Below are 21,805 nucleotides of genomic sequence, written 5' to 3' on the forward strand. Positions count from 1 at the left end.
GTGATATGCAGTATCTAGCATGTGCAAACAAAGAGCAGAAGCAGCTTTTATAGCTTATTTGCAGAAGTCTCTATGAAAGTCTGGATGTGATTTGCACCCTGACTGTACACTGTGTTTGCAGAGATTGCATTATGTTTGTCAGAGCTCATTTTCATGGACAGATATGAAAACTCCCAAATCCTCTTCCATAGCCATTAGGCAATAGCTTGAGATTGAAGGCTGGCAGATGTCTAGCATGTGATGCATCTCATCATGGAAGTGTTATAAAGCAGGGTCGCCACAGTCCTTGAAAGTTTGTGTATTTGAGAAAAATAAAATATGACATAACAGTTTGTGAAAGCAAATGGGCGGCCTTGTAAGTGAAGTACTCAATTTTTTTTAAATTAAAATATAATTATACTACCTGGCAGAATAGAAAACCCAGACACACTCTAACCAGCATTTGAGGTTGTCGTCTAACCTGGGTTAATTATTCCTTTCAAAATGCCCGTGTATGAACACAAATTTGTTTGTTGTTTGAGTTTTTTGATCCAACAAATTAACTTCTCATCTCCCCGCTCACCTCTAAAAGCTGACCTGCTAAGAGGAGCTCACCCAGTATTTACCAGTCATATAAATGGCTTCTTATAGGTGGACGTGTTGGAGGCCTGTCTGAGGTCAGACGCTCTGAGTGTGCCCGATGAGGAGGCGGTGGTGAAGTCACTACTGAGATGGATACAATATGATCTCCCAGGGAGACGGAGGCTGTTACCAAGACTGCTATCTCTCACCAGACTGCACCATCTACCTGTACCTGCACTAAAGGTACACGCACACACACACACGCATCAACACGTAAAGGTAAATGCACACATACACACTTTACATAAACATACTGTGTACATACACACAAGTTTCTGGAGTGTGTTATCTCTTGTGACTGTATAGCTGTGTTCGAAATGCTTCACTCATAGAGACACTGCGTAACGCGTCATCATTCAGAAACCACGCCCAAGACGGGGGAAAACGGAAACCCCCCCTCCAATCCTGGCGTTCTCCTATGTCACGTGCATGGTTGCGTGTTGCACAAAAAGATCGTATATACGGAAGATGAACACTCCAACTTACTTCTTGACAGCTAGATCCACATTTTTCTTCTCGCCAATTCTCAATGGCTTCCTTGTTTTGCTCAGGAGTACAAAAAAACTTTAACTGGCGATTGTTTTTACATTTGTTGTCTGCGCAGCCCACCACACAACAGCTTTTAGCTATGTTTAATATTTTAGCTATTCACTCACTATTCCCCATGTGGTGTTTATCATAATAGTGAACTATATGGGGAATGATCAAACCAATTTCGGACACTACCTCACCCTTCTTCTCCTTTGGTAGACACGACAGCATTGCATTGTGGTATATAGGAGAAAATGTAGGGTACAGTACATTCACTGTTCAGTAGAAATTGCTCTGCATTGTGGGTATTTTACAGTGGACTATATATTGAATCAAATCAACAGTTGAGAATTCAGACAATAGTACAAAATGGCCGACACACTATATAGTCCACTATTTCTGTAATTGGGACTGGTTTTGAACAGGTCTTTTTGTCTCCTGCTCCTTCCCTATATCATCCCTGCCTTCTCTGTCAGAGTCTGGAGGCTGATGCTCTCCTCAGTGAAGAGGAGTCATGTGCGGGCCTCGTCTCAGACGCCCGGAGCAGACAGAGCCAGCACAGCGGCCTGCTCACAGACGCCAGGTCCACCACCACACGGAGCTACATCTACGTCCACAAGACAGAGGAGAACGGCGAGATCCGCCACACCTTCTGCTACTGTCTAGAAACAGACCAGTGGAAAGAGCTGGGACAGGGACAAGGAGAGGGGATGACCATGATCCCAGACCCATCAGGCTCCCACTTCACCAGCTATGCTGAAAAGGTAAGCTTAAGCCCAATGTCCACCACCAGCTGCAGTATGGCTCCGTGCAGCTCCCGGTACGGCTGGTGGAACAGACTCGCTCCCATGTAATAGATGCGCAACGCATGCGGTACGGCAAAAACACACACCTGTTCTACTTTTGCTGGATCCGCATGCAAGATTACATGGGTGTAGGGTCTGTTCAGGCAGCCGCAAGAAGCCGTACTGCAGCTGGTGGACATAGGCCTTTAGGGATAAAGAGAGAGAGGGAGACAGTAGAGTAGAGCAGAGTAGATTTCTGCTACTGTCTCTAGAGAACAGTGGGGAGAGGAGTCCACATTGCTACCTGCTACACAGAGAAGGTAGGGATGGACAAGAAGACTGGGGGTAAAGAGACACAGTATGCGAAGAATAGAATAGAATACAGCAAGTGTTTAGTACATGCTGTGTATATGTCTGTTTTTCTCTGTGTCTGTTAACCAAGATGGTTTTTGCAACTGTTCAACACAGAGCCATAAAAGCAGAATACTCAATGCGGCTGTGGGACAAAGGTGAATCCAGGGCCTTGACTTCGAAAAAATGGGTCATGGCAGATTCACTATCTGGGTCAAATATCATGACTCTAACCGTTGATCATAGAGCCACGGAGAAAAGGATTACTCAGTCAGGAGTTAAACTGTTTCATTGGTCTGTGTTAGTGTTTTCGTCTGCCCAGTGCCTTGGCTTGGCTTGTTTTGCTGTAAATCTCAATATTCTATCCACTTGTTTTATGTCCTTATATGGCCTTGTTCCTGTTTCTGGTCAAATTCAATGCATTTTGGTATTTGACTATTTATTCTCTTATAGCCAAGCTGTCGACATGGTCATGGGTCATGGGCTTATTTATGAAGATGTGGAACATAGTGTATACATGTGTTTTCATAATGCGTTTAGTTCTTGGTTGAAAAAGTTCAGGAAGGAACAGACACGTAACCGTTGGCGCCATCTTCTCCTCTGTCTGCCGGATTTAAGGTGTTTGTGACAGGCGGTTGCCGGGGGAACTGTTGCCGGGCGATGCGTCTCCACGTGGCCGAGCCCTTCCACGATGCCACAGATGAGGTGTGGTGCTTCTGTCCTGTGACTCGATCCTGCACCCCTGCACCCGCCATGTTGAAACCCCGCACCATGCACACTGCTGTCACCTGCCTGGACAGAGTGTACGTCATTGGGGGAAGGACGAGGGGATCCAGAGGGGGGGCTCCCAGCCTGCTAGAGGTACCACTTAGTATGCATAAATATACTGTACATTTTTAAAGAATAAAACCATCCGATTTTTTTAACAATCCCAACAGGAAATCAAATCAAGGAAGTAAAGATGCTATGGGGTCTTTAAACTATTCAACCTGTAGGTGGAGTATTTTGACCCCCTGTCTCAGAGCTGGTGCTCGGTCAGTCAGCTGCCTACTGCCATCCACTATCCTGAGGCCAGCGCCTGTGGCAGTGTCATCTACACCCTGGGCTCGGAGGTGGAGATCACAGACTCCTTCAACCCCTCCCTGGACTGCTTCTTCTGCTACGATGCCCAGCGGGACCAGTGGAGCCGCCTACTGGCAGAGTTCGGCCAGTTCTTCCACGCTACGCTGGTCAAGGCAGTGTCTATTAAGGACACACTGCACCTCTGTGACCTGTCCACGTATAAGGTGAGTTATCAGACGATACACAAATGAATGAATTAATCAACCAATCGGTGGATCAATCAGTGAAGTATTTTCTGTGACCTGCATAATGTACACAATTAGTATGGGATTGATATAAAGATAGACAGGAATAGCAGGATGGTGGAATCAATGGAAAGAGAGATGGAGGGAATGAATAGATGGTTTGAGTAGCTAGATTTGAATGGAGCCATACATTATGCAATTATAGCTTGCCATACCTTAAAAGCATTTAGAAACTGGATTAGATGGTTGAAGGTTTACCAACACAGGGTTGTTTAAAGAGTTGAACACAGAGTTTAAATAGCAACGTACCATTCTCTGACTTTTGTTTCCCACGCAGCTCTACAGTTTTTGTCCAGAGACATGTGTGTGGAAGGGTGAAGGCTCGTTTGAGTGTTCAGGGTTCAACGCCGGAGCAGTGGGCATGAGAGACAGAATCTACATCCTGGGTGGAGACTATTCCCCAGACGAGATCACTGACGAGGTTCAGGTGAGAGAAAACATAACCTTGTGTAACCTGCGTTGTGTAGTCCTCCCACAGCTGGGGATTGAGCCAGGAACCTCCAGCATGGGAGACGGATGCTCTAGCAAGGAGGCTAAAGCCCTTGAGCTCTAGCATCTGTCACTAGAGCATCTAGAGTGAGGTTTACTTACTGCACAGCTCTACCCACTGGCCACCGTTACAATTGTTTATCCGTAGAAACTACACTATCTTAACATTTGTAGGCTAAACTGGTGATCGAAGTCATCGTTTCACGAACAATGAATATTACTAAAACACCTTTATAACATTATGACCCCACCTCTGACTATTCTTGTGATAAAAATATTGCGTTCCTAGTTACTACTACTGTACAAATCATTAACCTTTTTGTTATGAAATTTTAATTAGTCTGTAATTGATTTAGTAATTGTCAGGTCAAAAATGACACAACGACAATCTTCATACCCTGTTGGTGTACAGCTTTTATTACAATATAAAAAGTTAAATGTACCACTTTCCTAATTGTATCACTGCAGGAGAAGTAATCAAATTTAATTGAAGGAAGAAAGAAAGAAAGAAAGAAAGAAAGAAAGAAAGAAAGAAAGAAAGAAAGAAAGAAACTTCTGAAAGAAAGGAAGAAAGAAACTTCTGTTAAGCTCAGAAAGACAACACAAAGATTAAAAATCAAATTATATCTTTGTTTAACCAATTATCAGGGCAATTAAATAAAATAAATCAAAGCAATTAAGTAAATTTAACTGACAAATGAGTGAAATCAAATCTGCTAATATGTTATACCTTCACATTTTCAGCATTGATAGACTTCCTGGAATGAATACACACACAAAATACTTAATTCAATCTTTGGGAAAAACTTTATTCATTTTTATAAACATTAATTTTGTTCACACATCCACTCACTAAAATCTGCACTCTTGTTCAATCTTTTTTTTCCATCTATATATTCACTTCATCCACATAATCAATCTGTTAAACCAGTATGTACGCAATGTGAAAGGAAACAATGATGAATGCTTTGATTAATTAAAATAATAATGATTACATTTGTAGTGCACTTTTCTTAACAACGTTACAAAGTGTCAGAAACAAAATCAATCTATTAACAACTATTTAGCTTTGATAAAGGGGAAATAAGAAAGGAGAACAAAGGAGCTTCTTGCATACTTAGAGACACATTTTAATTATGAAGTAAAGAACATGTCTACTGAAACAGTTAAACAAACAATGTGCATCTTTCAAGGATAAACAGGGGCACAAAACGTAACGTGTTTCAACCTCTCTGGTTGAAACACAGTGGAACAGAAATAGAATAAAATATAGCAATACGAATATGCCACACAACAGTTTATGTTTTCATATGAATAAATGTCTATTTGGGTACTCTCTATCACAACTGGTTATATAATGATTCAATATATATCCGATATACATAATGCTTTTCCATTCGCTGTTCTAATTTGATGTCTAGAAGCGTTTTTCCTGTGAAAAAAAAAAATCTGCTGCACAGGAAGCGATGCGTTTTACATGTCAGGTTTGTTTGGAATAAACAGAAGAAGAACTGGGGAGTTAGCATGAGCAGAGATAGCCACCATGTTTTACAAAGAAAATAGAAACTCAAACTGCACCAACATAAAATACAAGAAAAAAGACATTACAGTCCACAATGTTTGATTGACAGGTGATCCTGGTAATGTTTGATTGACAGGTGATCCCTGGTAAGTGCCGGGCAGAAACAACCACAGCAATGAGCTTTAATAACTCCCATCTATTGGAGCTGACAGATCTCCACAGTGGCGGCTGAACCAGAAAGCCTAAATCCAGGATAGACAGGCTCAGTGAATCTGTACAGGTATGGTTCGGTATAGCAGATGCAAGTGAAACTTTCAGAGACACTGTAGAAGGACAGACTACCTGCCTTGTGATCCAGATACACTCCTATTCTGGAGGACGGAGGAAATTGCCTCGTAATGGGATGTCTTATAGTGTCATATATGAATTCACTGTTACTACTATAATTGAATGCCCAAGACTTCTTACTGTATCCAAATTGACTTTCCGTCCCTGTTCTGCTAATATCCTTATATGCGACTGCTACTGAAGCTCTACACACACCACTCCCCTCCACCTCCCAGTAGCACCGCCCAGTCAGACCCTCTCTACTTAGGACCTGGAGCCTGTCTGTGAATCTGTCTGGGTGACTAGAATATGGCTGTACTTCTGTAAGTTGTGCTTTTCTGTTCCCCTCAGATAATAACAGACGTGCATGTGCTGTATTTGGATCCAGAGTGATTTGCCGTGCATAGTGTAAGCATTCAGCTCTGGTCTCGGGCTCTGGTTGTGGCAGTAAAACATCCACTTGAGTCACTGTCCATGAGATCTCACGCCATTCCTCTGTAAGAATGTTCTGTAGTTTATCTCTGGCTTCTGACACAGCTGCAGTCACATCCTCAAAGTAGCGCAGAGGACGGATATCGATGCTGGGTGAGTCTGTAGATTGACTGAGACGTGACAGCGAGGGGTAAGTGTGTAGAAAGTAGATGTGATCCTCTGTGTGTGAGAGCTGCTCCAGCTCAGCGTCTTCCCTCCTCAGCTCAGTGATCTCCTGCTTCAGCTTCTCCTGAAATTCTTCAGCCCGACTCGCTTCCCCTTTCTGCTGAGATCTGATCCGCTCCTTCACATCAGAGCTTCTTTTCTCAATGAGACGGACCAGCTCTGTGAACATCTTCTCGCTGTCCTCCACTGCTTTATCAGCAGAGAGATTGATAGCCTCCACCTCCTGATGAAGCACCTTCACGTCTTTCTCTCTGTCGTGGATTGTCTGCTGGATTCCTTGCCGACTCATCCCGAGCCCTTCCTGCCACTCAGTCCTTTCTGCTGCAGCTGAGACTATGTCGTGGCCTTTATGTTCCTCCACGGAGCAGAGATAACAGATACACTGCTCATCAGTACGACAGTACATCTTCTTCACCTCGTCGTGACTTGAACAAATCTTCTCCTGAAGCTTGTTGGAGGGCTCGACCAGCTTGTGTTTTTTGAAGGTAGAGGATTCATAGTGAGGCTGGAGGTGCTGCTTGCAGTAAGAGGCCAGACAGAACAGGCAGGACTTGAGGGCTTTCAGCTTTCTCCCAGTGCAGACATCACAGGACACATCTTCAGGTCCAGCATAGGAGCCATCAGGAGATGCAGCTTGGAGTCCCGTCTTCTTCAGTTCCTCCACCAACTCTGCGAACATGGTATTTTTCACCAGGGCAGGCCTTGGTGTGAAGGTCTGTCTGCACTGGGGGCAGCTGTGGATTTTCTTCTGATCTTCTTCATCCCAGCAGTCTTTAATACAGCTCATGCAGTAGCTGTGCCCACAGGGAATAGTCACTGGATCCGTCAGTAGATCCAGACAGATCGAACAGCAGAATTTTGCCTCGTCCAGCTGAATTCCTTGCTGCGCCATTTCACTTCTCACTGACTGGCAGATAGTTAAGTTTCATTTCATCTGAACAGATACAAGTTGGGCTCCGATCCAAACCAAACCTCTGCTGTTCCTTCTCTTCATGTTCATTTCCTGATCTGTAATGAATGGGCTTGTCAGCTCTTGCACTTCACAGCATGTTGTTTACACCCATCTTTAAACTGTCAGATCTGTGAAAGGGGAGGAACAAGGAAATATCTGAACAGAATCTAACTGGCTGGACTTGAGACCAGGAAGAAGAGGGAGGGGTTATGAGGGTTTGCTTCATTCCAGGAAGAGGAGCGGTTTACAGTGTGTGTTTAGCCCTCGTCTACAATAGGAAGTGAAGATTATGACAAATAAAAGTGGAGGCAGCAGGGATTGATGTAGATCTGGAGACACCATAAGAAGTTCTCAATGTCTTTGTCTGTATCGAACTGCTCACATGTGGTGTTGCTGAAAATTATGGGTGTTGTAACTTGTATGTTTATTTTTCCTGCAGTAAAGTTAGATCAGGGGTGTCTGAACTTTTTTTATTACATTAAGGACACCCTAATAGATCGACTTTAGACTACAGACATTTGATCACCTGCTTCTTCACACTGTCACCACAGGCTTTATTGTTGTGTGGCGCTTGTCTCTGTTTTGCTATCATTCCTCAGGCGCAAGACGCCCTCTAGTGACCTGGATGTGTCAGACTTGCACCATACAACTAACTTTAACAAAATAACCATAGGGGGAAAAGGGGTTTTGAATCTTTCTTAACACATTGACTGCCAGCCGTTTTTTTTTTGCTGTAGGTAGCTTTTGCCAAGCCGTTTTTTTGAGGATTCTGGCTCATTTTACAAGAGCCGAGGATTCTTTTCTGCTTGGAGTTTGTCAACACAAAGTTCACAAAAGTACTAATAGAATGTGTGCTTTCTCTGTCTAAAAGAGTTAGTTTGTAGAGTTAGTAGTTATGTAGATATTAGCCGTTGAGTACAGCATGGTTTTAGCGTCTGAGAGTGAAAGCTGAGATAATCGCAGTTTTGTGAAATTCAATCAAACAGGCAGAACAGTCACTTTAACCATTTATTTTTGGCATCAGTGAGAGATCAGACATCCAAACAATATAGTTCCGAACGCCCTCTCCTTCAACTCCTCCCTCCGTGGGCGTGTCTAGTGGCTTTCAGCCTGCGTTTCTCACAAGCGAGTGCTCTGCTGCTGCTGCTGCTGCTGCGAGTTTGAGCAGCCTCCCTCCCTGGCAGCGAGTTTGAGCAGCCTCCCTCCCTGGCAGCGAGTGTGGATAGGTCTCACTCGTCTCTTGGGTTTGAGAGCCCCGATGAAGCCCCGTGCGACTCTAGGCTTTATGCTGCCCACCCAGTCCATTTCTGGAACCCCCCACCGCAGCAGCGCGAAAGCGTCCCCGCCTACAGTATGAGAATGAGGCTCGTTCGTTTCTGACTGTAAAATCGCCAAGCCATTTCCTTGAGAATGGAGGAAGCAGCCGCGGGAGGCGGCTGCTTTTGGTTGACTTTCTCTCTGTCGGGAGAGGACCGTCGCCACCTAGCTGGTCGGTAAAATAGATTATACACATTCAATACTTCCAATATCTCCATAGGAGACGCGGGGGGCATTGATCCACGTAGCACCGTCAAAAAAAAAAAAATGATTTTTTTGACGTATTAATACGTCAATGGCAGTGAACCGCTGGATTTTTTTTGACGTATTAATACGTCAGTGGCAGTGAACGTGTTAATGTCCATTTTCTCAACCCATGATGCATTTTGCCATTGGGCTAACTTCTGGGTAGTGCAATCATAGTGACATGGGGCAGTGAAGGTTTACAGGAATGTCATGTATCAAACATTTACAAAGATCCTGCAGAAAGCTAATGTCTTTAGTTCAGAGATGCGCCAGTATATTTATATATATGGATATATATGGAGACTATTCCCCAGATGAGATCACTGACGAGGTTCAGGTGAGAGAAAGCAGAACCTTGTTTAACCTGCGTTGTGTAGTCCTCCCACAGCTGGGGATCAAACCAGGAACCTCCAGCATGGGAGATGGATGCTCTAGCAAGGAGGCTAAAGCCCTTGAGCTCTAGCATCTGTCGCTAGAGCATCTAGACTGAGGTTTACTTACTGCACAGCTCTACACACTGGCCACCGTTACAATTGTTTATCCGTAGAAACTAAACTATCTTAACATTTGTAGGCTACACTGGTGATCGAAGTCATGGTTTCACAAACAATGAATGTTACTGAAACACCTTTATAACATTATGACCCAACCTCTGACTATTCTTGTGAGAAAAATATTGCGTTCCTAGTTACTACTGTACAAATCATTTACCTTTTTGTTGTGAAATTTGAATTAGTCTGTAATTGATTTAATAATTGTCAGGTCAAAAATGACACAAAGACAATCTTCGTACCCTGTTGGTGTACAGTTTTTATTACAATACAAAAAGTTAAATGTATCACTTTTATAATTGTATCACTGCAGGAGAAGTCATCAGATTTAATTGAAGAAAGAAAGAAAGAAAGAAAGAAAGAAAGAAAGAAAGAAAGAAAGAAAGAAAGAAAGTTCTGTTAAGCTCAGAAAGACAACACAAAGATTAAAAATCTAATTATATCTTTGTTTAACCAATTATCAGGGCAATTTAATGAAATAAAGCAATTAAGTAAATTCAACTGACAAGTGAGTGAAATTAAATCTGCTAATACATATTATCTTCACATTTTCAGCTTTCATAGACTTCCTAGAATGAATACACACAAAATACTTCATTCAGTCTTTGGGAAAAACTTTATTCGTGTTTGTAAACATTAATTTTGTTCACACATCCAATCACTAAAATCTGGTATAGCACTCTTGTTCAATCTTTCCATCTATATATTCACTTCATCCACATAATCAATCTGTTAAACCAGTATGTATGCACTGACGGGAAACAATGATTTTTTTCATTTGATTAGATTAATTAAAATATGAATGATTACATTTGTAGTGCACTTTTCTTAACAAAGTTACAAAGTGTCAAAAACAAAATCAATCTATTAACAACTATTGAGCTATGATAAATGGGAAATAGGATAAAAAGGAGCTTCTTGGATACTTAGAGACACATTTTAATTATGAAGTAAAGGACATGACTACTGAAACAGTTAAACAAACAATGTGCATCTTCAAGGATAAACAGGGGCACAACACGCAACGTATTTCAACCTCTCTGGTCTTCATCAGGCTGTATAGGCTGAGTGAGGACTGCCACACCTGTATCAAAGGGCATACTGTACGTGGCATAGGTGAGTTGACGTGGCACACGGAAGAAGGGTGTGACGCAACAATTATGATATAATATGATCAAGGGAAAACTTCTAGTGCTGGCTGCATTGGAACAGCTGCAGTGGAACAGAAATAGAATAAAATAGAGCAATACGAATATGCCACACAACAGTTTATGTTTTCATATAAATAAATGTCTATTTAAGTACTCTCTATCACAACTTGTTCTACAATGATTCAACTTATATCTGATATACATAACGCTTTTCCATTCGCTGTTCTAATTTGATATCTGGAAGCTTTTTTCCCTGTGAAAAAAATAAAATTTGCTGCACAGGAAGTGATGTGTTTTTCATGTCCAGTTTGTTTGGAATAAACAGAATAACTGGGGAGTTAGCATGAGCAGTGATAGCCACCATGGTTTACAAAGAAAAGAGAAACTCAAACTTCACCAACATAAAATACAAGAAAAAAGATGTCACAGTTCTACTCACAATGTTTGATTGACAGGTGATCCCTGGTAATGTTTGATTGACAGGTGATCCCTGGTAAGTGCCGGGCAGAAACAACCACAGCAATGAGCTTTAATAACTCCCATCTATTGGAGCTGACAGATCTCCACAGTGGTTGCTGAACCAGAAAGCCTAAATCCAGGATAGACAGGCTCAGTGACAGTGACTCTGGACTGCCATTTGCAGCTCGTGAGGAAGGTGAAGCTTTCAGAGACACTGTAGAAGGACAGAATACCTGCCTTGTGATCCAGATACATTCCTATTCTGGAGGTCGGAGTGCATGTGAAGGGATGTTTGATACTGTTGTGCATGAATTCACTGTTACTGAATACCCAAGACTTGTCACTGTATCCAAATTGACTTTCCACCCCTGTTCTGCTAATATCCTTATATGCAACTGCTATTGAACCTCCACTCACACCACTCCACTTCACCTCCCAGTAACACCGCCCAGTCAGACCCTCTCTACTTAGGACCTGGAGCCTGTCTGTGAACCTGTCTGGGTGACTAGAATATGACTGTACTTCTGTAAGTTCTGCCTTTCTGTTCCCCTCAGATAATAACAGACGTGCATGTGCTGTATTTGGATCCAGTGTGATTTGCCGTGCATAGTGTAAGCATTCAGCTCTGGTCTCGGGCTCTGGTTGTGGCAGTAAAACATCCACTTGAGTCACTGTCCATGAGATCTCACGCCATTCCTCTGTAAGAATGTCCTGTAGTTTATCTCTGGCCTCTGACACAGCTGCAGTCACATCCTCAAAGTAGCGCAGAGGACGGATATCGATGCTGGGTGAGTCTGTAGATTTACTGGGACGTGACAGCGTGGGGTAGGTGTGTAGAAAGTAGATGTGATCCTCTGTGTGTGAGAGCTGCTCCAGCTCAGTGTCTTCCCTCCTCAGCTCAGTGATCTCCTGCTTCAGCTTCTCCTGAAGTTCTTCAGCCCGACTCACTTCCGCTTTCTGCTGAGATCTGATCCGCTCCTTCACATCAGAGCTTCTCTTCTCAATGAGATGGACCAGCTCTGTTAATATCTTCTCGCTGTCCTCCACTGCTTTATCAGCAGAGAGATTGATAGCCTCCACCTCCTGATGAAGCACCTTCACGTTTTTCTCTCTGTCCTGGATTGTCTGCTCGATTTTTTGCCGACTCACCCCAAGCTCTTTCTGCCTCTCAGTCATTTCTGCTGCAGCTGAGACTATGTCATGGCCTTTATGTTCATCCACGGAGCAGAGATAACAGATACACTGCTGATCAGTACGACAGAACATCTTCTTCACCTCGTCATGACTTGAACAAATCTTCTCCTGAAGCTTGTGTGAGGGCTCGACCAGCTTGTGTTTTTTAAAGGTAGAGGATTCATAGTGAGGCTGGAGGTGCTGCTTGCAGTAAGATGCCAGACAGAACAGGCAGGACTTGAGGGCTTTCAGCTTTCTCCCAGTGCAGAAATCACAGGACACATCTTCAGGTCCGGCATAGCAGAGATCAGGAGATGCAGCTTGGAGTCCCGTCTTCTTCAGTTCCTCCACCAACTCTGCGAACATGGTATTTTTCACCAGGTCAGGCCTTGGTGTGAAGGTCTGTCTGCACTGGGGGCAGCTGTGGATTTTCTTCTGATCTTCTTCATCCCAGTGGGCTTTAATACAGCTCATGCAGTAGCTGTGCCCACAGGGAATAGTCACCGGATCCGTCAGTAGATCCAGACAGATCGAACAGCAGAATTTTGCCTCATCCAGCTGAATTCCTTGCTGCGCCATTTCACTTCTCACTGACAGTGAATGGCAGATAGTTAAGTTTTATTTCATCTGAAGAGATAAGAGTTGGACTCTGATCCAAACCAAACCTCTGTTGTTCATTTTCTTCATGTTCATTTACTGATCTGTAATGAATGAGCTTATCAGATGTCACTTTACAGCATGTTGTTTACACCCATCTTTAAACTGGCAGATCTGTGAAAGGGGACGAACAAGGAAATATCTGAACAGAATCTAACTGGCTGGACTTGAAACCAGGAAGAAGAGAGGTTATGAGGAGACACAGATTTTCAGAACTTACCACTTCAGTCCTACATCCTCGCTCACTTCCAAGCCATCTCATCTCTTATTGCGGTCCTGAATCCGTTATTCCATGAGACTGGTGTGTTAGCCAGGAGCACAGAGAGATTCCAGCTCCAGCAGGCAGAGGGCTTCGGTCTTCCCTAACCAATCACTAGAGACCAAGGTGTCCACGGCAACCGGCCCGCACGGCAGGGCAGCCGAAGCATTAAGAGGTCCCCAGATAATACTTATCCCGTGCGAATAGGGCTATAGATGATCTTTGTACCCTGTTGCTGTACAGCCTTTATTACAATATAAAAAGGTAAATGTGTAACTTTTCTAATTGTATGTCATAGGAGAAGTCGTAAAACTTAATAGAAGAAAGAAAGAAAGAAAGAAAGAAAGAAAGAAAGAAAGAAAGAAAGAAAGAAAGAAAGAAAGAAAGAAAGAAAGAGTTAAACTCTGAAACGGGTAATTTTTGACCCAAAGACAACACAAACATTAAAAAACTATACCATTATACCTTATCCAAAGCCTTAGTCAACTAAATATATCTTTCTTCAACCAATTATCAGGGCAATAAAATAAAATAAATCAATGCAATTAAGTAAATTAAACTGGCAAGTGAGTTAAATCAAATCTGCTGTTATACTACACATAATACATTCACATTTTCAGCTTTCATAGACTCCCTTGAATGAATACACACAAAATACTTTATTCAATCTTTGGAAAAAACTTTATTCATTTTTGTAAACATTCATTTTGTTCACACATCCAATCACTAAAACCTGTTATAAGACTTTTGTTCAATGGTTCCATCTAATTCACTTCATCCACATTATCAATCTGTTAAACCACTATGTACCAACACACTGTGGAAGGATTTGATTTGATTTGATTAAGGATCCCCATTACCTGGTGCCATAGCAACCAGCTATTCTTCCTGGGATCCACATAAAAACACATACAAAGAACAATCACAAATAAAAACTATACAATAACAGAAAACTAAATTATAACTAAGAATAAAAGGAAAACAACAGACTCAACACAGTAGATTATAAACCCACCAACAAAAAGACGCAATAATCAGAAATATGAACAAAACAAAACATACAAACAACACAGCAAATTACAATCTTAGATACAATTTTTGTTTGTTAAACCGATTTACTATAAATGCAGCAGAGTTAACAAGGCAGGTTATTCCAGAGGGATATTGATATACATAAAAGATTGCCGTGGTACAGCATTAGTTTTGGGAGGGAAACAATGAATCAATGCTTTGATTGATTAAAATAATAATGACATTTGTAGACAGTGTACTTTTCTTAAGAAAGTTACAAAGTGCCAGGAATAAAATCAACCTATTAACGACTATTTAGCTTTGATAAAGGGAAGTCTTCTACTTCTAGTGCTGGCTCCATAAAGCCCATGCAGTGGAACACAAATAGGATAAATTAGAGCAATACAAATATGCAGCAAAGATAAGTGTCCGTGGAATAATGTCCGTTGCAGAGCCAGTTGTGCTCAGGGGCATCAGTGGGGGAGGGAGTGTCTCTCTCTCTCTCTCTCTCTCTCTCTCTCTCTCTCTCTCTCTCTCTCTCTCTCTCACACACACACACACACACCTGATTGACATGTGATCCCTGGAGAGTGCCGGGCAGAAACAACCACAGCAATGAGCTTTAATAACTCCTGTCTATTGGAGCTGACAGATCTTAACAATGGCTCCTAAACCAGAAGGCCTAAATCCAGGATAGACAGGCTCAGTGAATCTGGACTGGTTTGGTACGGTATAGCAGAGGCAAGCGAAGGTTTCAGAGACACTGTAGAAGGACAGAATACCTGCCTTGTGATCCAGATACACTCCTATTCTGGAGGACAGAGGACTTTGCCTTGGAATGGGCTGTTTTATATTGTTATGTATGAATTCACTGTTAATACTATAATTCAATGCCCAAGACTTGTCACTGTATCCAAACTGACTTTCCATCCCTGTTCTGCTAATATCCTTATATGCGACTGCTATTGAAGCTCTACACACACCAATCCCCTCCATCTCCCAGTAGCACCGCCCAGTCAGACCCTCTCTACTTAGGACCTGGAGCCTGTCTGTGAATCTGTCTGGGTGACTAAAATATGACTGTACTTCTGTAAGTTCTGCCTTTCTGTTCTCCTCAGATAATAACAGACGTGCATGTGCTGTATTTGGATCCAGTGTGATTTGCCGTGCATAGTGTAAGCATTCAGCTCGGGTCTTGGGCTGTGGTTGTGGCAGTAAAACATCCACTTGAGTCACTGTCCATGAGATCTCACGGCATTCCTCTGTCAGAATGTCCTGTAGTTTATCTCTGGCCTCTGACACAGCTGCAGTCACATCCTCAAAGTAGCGCAGAGGACGGATATTGATGCTGGGTGAGTCTGTAGATTGACTGAGACGTGACAGCGAGGGGTAAGTGTGGAGGAAGTGTGTGTGATCCTCTGTGTGTGAGAGCTGCTTCAGCTCAGCGTCTTTCCTTCTCAGCTCAGTGATCTCCTGCTTCAGCTTCTCCTGAAGCTCCTCAGCCCGACTCACTTCCGCTTTCTGCTGAGATCTGATACGCTCCTTCACATCAGAGCTATTTTTCTCAATGAGACGGACCAGCTCTGTGAAGATCTTTTCACTGGCCTCCACTGTTTTATCAGCAGAGCGATTGATAGCCCCCACCTCCTGATGAAGCACCTTCACATCCTTCTCTCTGTCCTGGATTGTCTGCTGGATTTTTTGCCGCCTCACCCCGAGCTCTTTCTGCCTCTCTGCCCTTTCTGCTGCAGCTGAGACCGTGTTGTGGCCTTTATGTTCCTCCACGGAGCAGAGATAACAGATACACTGCTCATCAGTACGACAGAACATCTTCTTCACCTCGTCATGATGAGAGCAGATCCTCTCCTGAAGCTTGTTGGAGGGGTCGACCAGCTTGTGTTTTTTGAAGGTAGAGGATTTATAGTGAGGCTGGAGGTGCTGCTCGCAGTAAGAGGCCAGACAGAACAAGCAGGACTTGAGGGCTTTCAGCTTTCTCCCAGTGCAGAAATCACAGGCCACGTCTTCAGGTCCAGCATAGCAGAGATCAGGAGGAGCAGCTTGGAGTCCTGTCTTCTTCAGTTCCTCCACCAACTCTGCTAACATGGTATTTTTCACCAGGGCAGGCCTTGGTGTGAAGGTCTGTCTGCACTGGGGGCAGCTGTGGATTTTCTTCTGATCTTCCTCATCCCAGTGGCCTTTAATACAGCTCATGCAGTAGCTGTGCCCACAGGGAATAGTCACCGGATCCGTCAGTAGATCCAGACAGATCGAACAGCAGAATTTTGCCTCGTCCAGCTGAATTCCTTGCTGCGCCATTTCACTTCTCACTGACAGTGAATGGCAGATAGTTACATAAGTTTCATTTCATCTGAACAGATAAGAGTTGGACTCTGATCCAAACCAAACCTCTGCTGTTCCTTCTCTCCATGTTAATTTCCTGATCTATAATGAATGTGCTTGTCAGCTCTTGCACTTCCCAGCATGTTGTTCACGCCCATCTTTAAACTGTCAGATCTGTGAAAGGGGAGGAACAAGGAAATATCTGAACAGAATCTAACTGGCTGGACTTGAGACCAGGAAGAAGAGGGAGGGGTTCATTCCAGGAAGAGGAGCGGTTTACAGTGTGTGTTTAGCCCTCATCTAAAATACGAAGTGAAGATTATGACAAATAAAAGTGGAGGCAGCAGGGATTGACGTAGATCTGGAGACACCATAAGAAGTTCTCAATGCCTTTGTCTGTATCCAACTGCTCACATGCGGTGTTGCTGAGAATTCTGACTGTTGTAACTTGTATGTTTATTTTTCCTGCAGTAAAGTTAGATCAGGGGTGTCTGAACTTTTTTTTATTACATCAAGTGCACCCAAATAGATCCACTTTAGACAACAGACATTTGATTACCTGCTTCTTCACACTGTCACCACAGGCTTTATTGTTGTGTGGTGCTTGTCTCTGTTTTGCTATCATTCCTCAGGCGCAAGACGCCCTCTAGTGACCTGCATGTGTCAGACTTGCACCATACAACTAACTTTAACAAAATAACCATAGGGGGAAAAGGGGTTTTGAATCTTTCTTAATGTCATTTTCTCAACCCATGATGCATTTTGCCATTGGGCTAACTTCTGGGTAGTGAAATCATAGTGACATGAGGCACTGAAGGTTTATAGGAATGTCATGTATCAAACATTTACAAAGATCCTGCAGAAAGCTAATGTCTTTAGTTCAGAGATGCGCCAGTATATATATATATATGGAGACTATTCCCCAGACGAGATCACTGACGAGGTTCAGGTGAGAGAAAACATAACCTTGTGTAACCTGTGTTGTGTAGTCCTCCTGTAGCTGGGGATCAAACCAGGAACCTCCAGCATGGGAGATGGATGCTCTAGCAAGGATGCTCTAGCAAGGATGCTAAAGCCCTTGAGCTCTAGCATCTGTCGCTAGAGCATCTAGAGTGAGGTTTACTTACTGTACATCTCTACCCACTGGCCACCGTTACAATTGTTTATCCGTAGAAACGAAACTATCTTAACATTTGTAGGCTAAACTGGTGATCGAAGTCATGGTTTCACAAACAATGAATATTACTGAAACACCTTTATAACATTATGACCCCACCTCTGACTATTCCTGTGAGAAAAAACTGTACAAATCATTTACCGTTTTCTTATGAAATTTGAATTAGTCTGTAATTGATTTAATAATTGTCAGGTCAAAAATGACACGAAGACAATATGTGTATCCTGTTGGTGTGCTTCTATTACAATATAAAAAGTTAAATGTATCACTTTTATAATTGTATCACTGCAGGAGAAGTCATCAAATTTAATTGAAGAAAGAAAGAAAGTTCTGTTATGTTAACACAAAGATTAAAAATCAATTTATATCTTTGTTTAACCAATTATCAGGGCAATTAAATGAAATAAATCAAAGCAATTAAGTAAATTTAACTGACAAGTGAGTGAAATTAAATCTGCTAATACATATTACCTTCACATTTTCAGCTTTCATAGACTTCCTAGAATGAATACACACAAAATACTGAATTCAATCTTTGGTAAAAACTTTATTCATGTTTGTAAACATTCATTTTGTTCACACATCCAATCACTAAAATCTGGTATAGCACCCTTGTTCAATCTTTCCATCTATATATTCACTTCATCCACATAATCAATCTGTTAAACCAGTATGTACGCACTGACGGGAAACAATGATTTTTTTCATTTGATTAGATTAATTAAAATATGAATGATTACATTTGTAGTGCACTTTTCTTAACAAAGTTACAAAGTGTCAAAAACAAAATCAATCTATTAACAACTATTGCGCTATGATAAAGGGGAATAAGAAAGGATAAAAAGGAGCTTCTTGGATACTTAGAGACAAATTTTAATTACGAAGTAAAGAACAGCTCTACTGAAACAGTTAAACAAACAATGTGCATCTTCAAGGATAAACAGGGGCACAACACGCAACGTATTTCAACCTCTCTGGTCTTCATCAGGCTGTATAGGCTGAGTGAGGACTGCCACACCTGTATCAAAGGGCATACTGTACGTGGCATAGGTGAGTTGACGTGGCACACGGAAGAAGGGTGTGACGCAACAATTATGATATAATATGATCAAGGGAAAACTTCTAGTGCTGGCTGCATTGGAACAGCTGCAGTGGAACAGAAATAGAATAAAATAGAGCAATATGAATATGCCACACAACAGTTTATGTTTTCATATGAATAAATGTCTATTTGGGTACTCTCTATCACAACTTGTTATATAATGATTCAACTTATATCCGATTTACATAATGCTTTTCCATTCGCTGTTCTAATTTGATATCTGGAAGCTTTTTTCCCTGTGAAAAAAAAAAATTTGCTGCACAGGAAGTGATGTGTTTTTCATGTGCAGTTTGTTTGGAATAAACAGAAGAACTGGGGAGTTAGCATGAGCAGTGATAGCCACCATGGTTTACAAAGAAAAGAGAAACTCAAACTTCACCAACATAAAATACAAGAAAAAAGACGTCACAGTTCTACCCACAATGTTTGATTGACAGGTAATCCCTGGTAATGTTTGATTGACAGGTGATCCCTGGTAAGTGCCGGGCAGAAACAACCACAGCAATGAGCTTTAATAACTCCCATCTATTGGAGCTGACAGATCTCCACAGTGGCTCCTAAACCAGAAAGCCTAAATCCAGGATAGACAGGCTGGTTGAATGTGGTCTCGTCTGGTACCGTATAGCAGATGCAAGTGAAGCTTTCAGAGACACTGTAGAAGGACAGACTACCTGCCTTGTGATCCAGATACACTCCTATTCTGGAGGACGGAGTGCATGTGAAGGGATGTTTGATACTGTTATACATGAATTCACTGTTACTGAATACCCAAGACTTGTCACTGTATCCAAATTGACTTTCCATCCCTGTTCTGCTAATATCCTTACATGCGACTGCTATTGAAGCTCCACACACACCACTCCACTCCACCTCCCAGTAGCACCGCCCAGTCAGACCCTCTCTACTTAGGACCTGGATCCTGTCTGTGAACCTGTCTGGGTGACTAGAATATGACTGTACTTCTGTAAGGTCTGCCTTTCTGTTCCCCTCAGATAATAACAGACGTTCATGTGCTGTATCTGGATCCAGTGTGATTTGCCGTGCATATTGTAGTAATTCAGCTCTGGTCTTTGGCTCTGGTTGTGGCAGTAAAACATCCACTTGAGTCACCGTCCATGATATCTTACGCCATTCTTCTGTAAGAATGTTCTGTAGTTTATCTCTGGCCTCTGACACAGCTGCAGTCACATCCTCAAAGTAGCGCAGAGGACGGATATCGATGCTGGGTGAGTCTGTAGATTTACTGGGACGTGACAGCGTGGGGTAAGTGTGTAGAAAGTAGATGTGGTCCTCTGTGTGTGAGAGCTGCTGCAGCTCAGTGTCTTCCCTCCTCAGCTCAAATATCTCCTGCTTCAGCTTCTCCTGAAGTTCTTCAGCCCGACTCGCTTCCGCTTTATGCTGATATCTGATACGCTCCTTCACATCAGAGCTTCTTTTCTCAATGAGACGGACCAGCTCCATGAAGATCTTTTCACTGTCCGCCACTGCTTTATCAGCAGAGAGATTGATAGCCTCCACCTCCTGATGAAGCACCTTCACGTCTTTCTCTCTGTCCTGGATTGTCTGCTCGATCTTTTGCCGACTCACCCCGAGCTCTTTCTGCCTCTCAGTCATTTCTGCTGCAGCTGAGACTATGTCGTGGCCTTTATGTTCATCCACGGAGCAGAGATAACAGATACACTGCTGATCAGTACGACAGAACATCTTCTTCACCTCGTCGTGACTTGAACAAATCTTCTCCTGAAGCTTGTGTGAGGGCTCGACCAGCTTGTGTTTTTTGAAGGTAGAGGATTCATAGTGAGGCTGGAGGTGCTGCTCGCAGTAAGAGGCCAGACAGAACAGGCAGGACTTGAGGGCTTTCAGTTTTCTCCCAGTGCAGAAATCACAGGACACATCTTCAGGTCCAGCATAGCAGAGATCAGGAGGAGCAGCTTGGAGTGCCGTCTTCTTCAGTTCCTCCACCAACTCTGCGAACATGGTATTCTTCACCAGGGCAGGCCTTGGTGTGAAGGTCTGTCTGCACTGGGGGCAGCTGTGGATTTTCTTCTGATCTTCTTCATCCCAGCAGTCTTTAATACAGCTCATGCAGTAGCTGTGCCCACAGGGAATAGTCACCGGATCCGCCAGTAGATCCAGACAGATCGAACAGCAGAATTTTGCCTCGTCCAGCTGAATTCCTTGCTGCTCCATTTCACTTCTCACTGACAGTGAATGGCAGATAGTTAAGTTTTATTTCATCTGTACAGATACAAGTTGGACTCTGATCCAAACCAAACCTCTGTTGTTCCTTTTCTTCATGTTCATTTCCTGATCTGTAATGAATGGGCTTGTCAGATTTGTCACTTTATAGCATGTTGTTCACACCCATCTTTAAACTGTCAGATCTGTGAAAGGGGAGGAACAAGGAAATATCTGAACAGAATCTAACTGGCTGGACTTGATACCAGGAAGAAGAGGGAGGGGTTATGAGGAGACACAGATTTTCAGAATTTACCACTTCAGTCCTACATCCTCGCTCACTTCCAAGCCATCTCATCTCTTATTGCAGTCCTGAATCCGTTATTCCATGAGACTGGTGTGTTAGCCAGGAGCACCGAGAGATTCCAGCTCCAGCAGGCAGAGGGCTTCGGTCTTCCCTAACCAATCACTAGAGACCAAGGTGTCCACGGCAACCGGCCCGCACGGCAGGGCAGCCGAAGCAGTAAAGTCCCCAGATAATACTTATCCCGTGCGAATAGGGCTATAGATGATCTTTGTACC

General features: G+C 42.9%; 5 protein-coding genes across 5 annotated transcripts in view; 1 reads left to right on the forward strand and 4 right to left on the reverse strand.

The window, feature by feature from the left end:
- The window catches only part of kbtbd3 (kelch repeat and BTB (POZ) domain containing 3), a gene marked incomplete at both ends in the record, with an annotated part of 66,308 nt that overhangs the window by 2,305 nt on the left and 42,198 nt on the right, over nt 1-21,805 (forward strand). The window contains 5 exons of the mRNA XM_083636793.1: nt 631-804; nt 1,629-1,916; nt 2,907-3,149; nt 3,284-3,574; nt 3,933-4,082. Of these exons, the coding sequence (XP_083492919.1) occupies nt 631-804; nt 1,629-1,916; nt 2,907-3,149; nt 3,284-3,574; nt 3,933-4,082 (1,146 nt within the window). The remainder of the gene's footprint in view (nt 1-630; nt 805-1,628; nt 1,917-2,906; nt 3,150-3,283; nt 3,575-3,932; nt 4,083-21,805) is intronic.
- On the reverse strand, nt 5,089-7,542 carry LOC310777006 (tripartite motif-containing protein 16-like; the record flags this gene model as incomplete). Its single annotated transcript, XM_083637240.1, has 1 exon — nt 5,089-7,542. One exon carries the CDS (start codon nt 7,540-7,542, stop codon nt 5,863-5,865), a length of 1,680 nt encoding a protein of 559 aa, XP_083493366.1. The 3' UTR covers nt 5,089-5,862.
- LOC310777382 (tripartite motif-containing protein 16-like) lies at nt 11,411-13,078 on the reverse strand (the record flags this gene model as incomplete). The annotated part of the gene is made up of 1 exon (XM_083637712.1): nt 11,411-13,078. The coding sequence occupies one exon, from the start codon at nt 13,076-13,078 to the stop codon at nt 11,411-11,413; it is 1,668 nt and encodes a 555-aa protein (XP_083493838.1).
- On the reverse strand, nt 15,063-16,742 carry LOC310777383 (E3 ubiquitin/ISG15 ligase TRIM25-like; the record flags this gene model as incomplete). The annotated part of the gene is made up of 1 exon (XM_083637713.1): nt 15,063-16,742. The coding sequence occupies one exon, from the start codon at nt 16,740-16,742 to the stop codon at nt 15,063-15,065; it is 1,680 nt and encodes a 559-aa protein (XP_083493839.1).
- Nucleotides 16,927-21,235, reverse strand: LOC310777384 (E3 ubiquitin-protein ligase TRIM47-like; the record flags this gene model as incomplete). The annotated part of the gene is made up of 4 exons (XM_083637714.1): nt 16,927-16,940; nt 19,903-20,032; nt 20,234-20,566; nt 20,678-21,235. The coding sequence occupies 4 exons, from the start codon at nt 21,233-21,235 to the stop codon at nt 16,927-16,929; spliced, it is 1,035 nt and encodes a 344-aa protein (XP_083493840.1).

Source organism: Poromitra crassiceps, assembly GCF_964638095.1.
Source record: "Poromitra crassiceps genome assembly, chromosome: 5".
Taxonomy (NCBI): Eukaryota; Metazoa; Chordata; class Actinopteri; order Beryciformes; family Melamphaidae; genus Poromitra; species Poromitra crassiceps.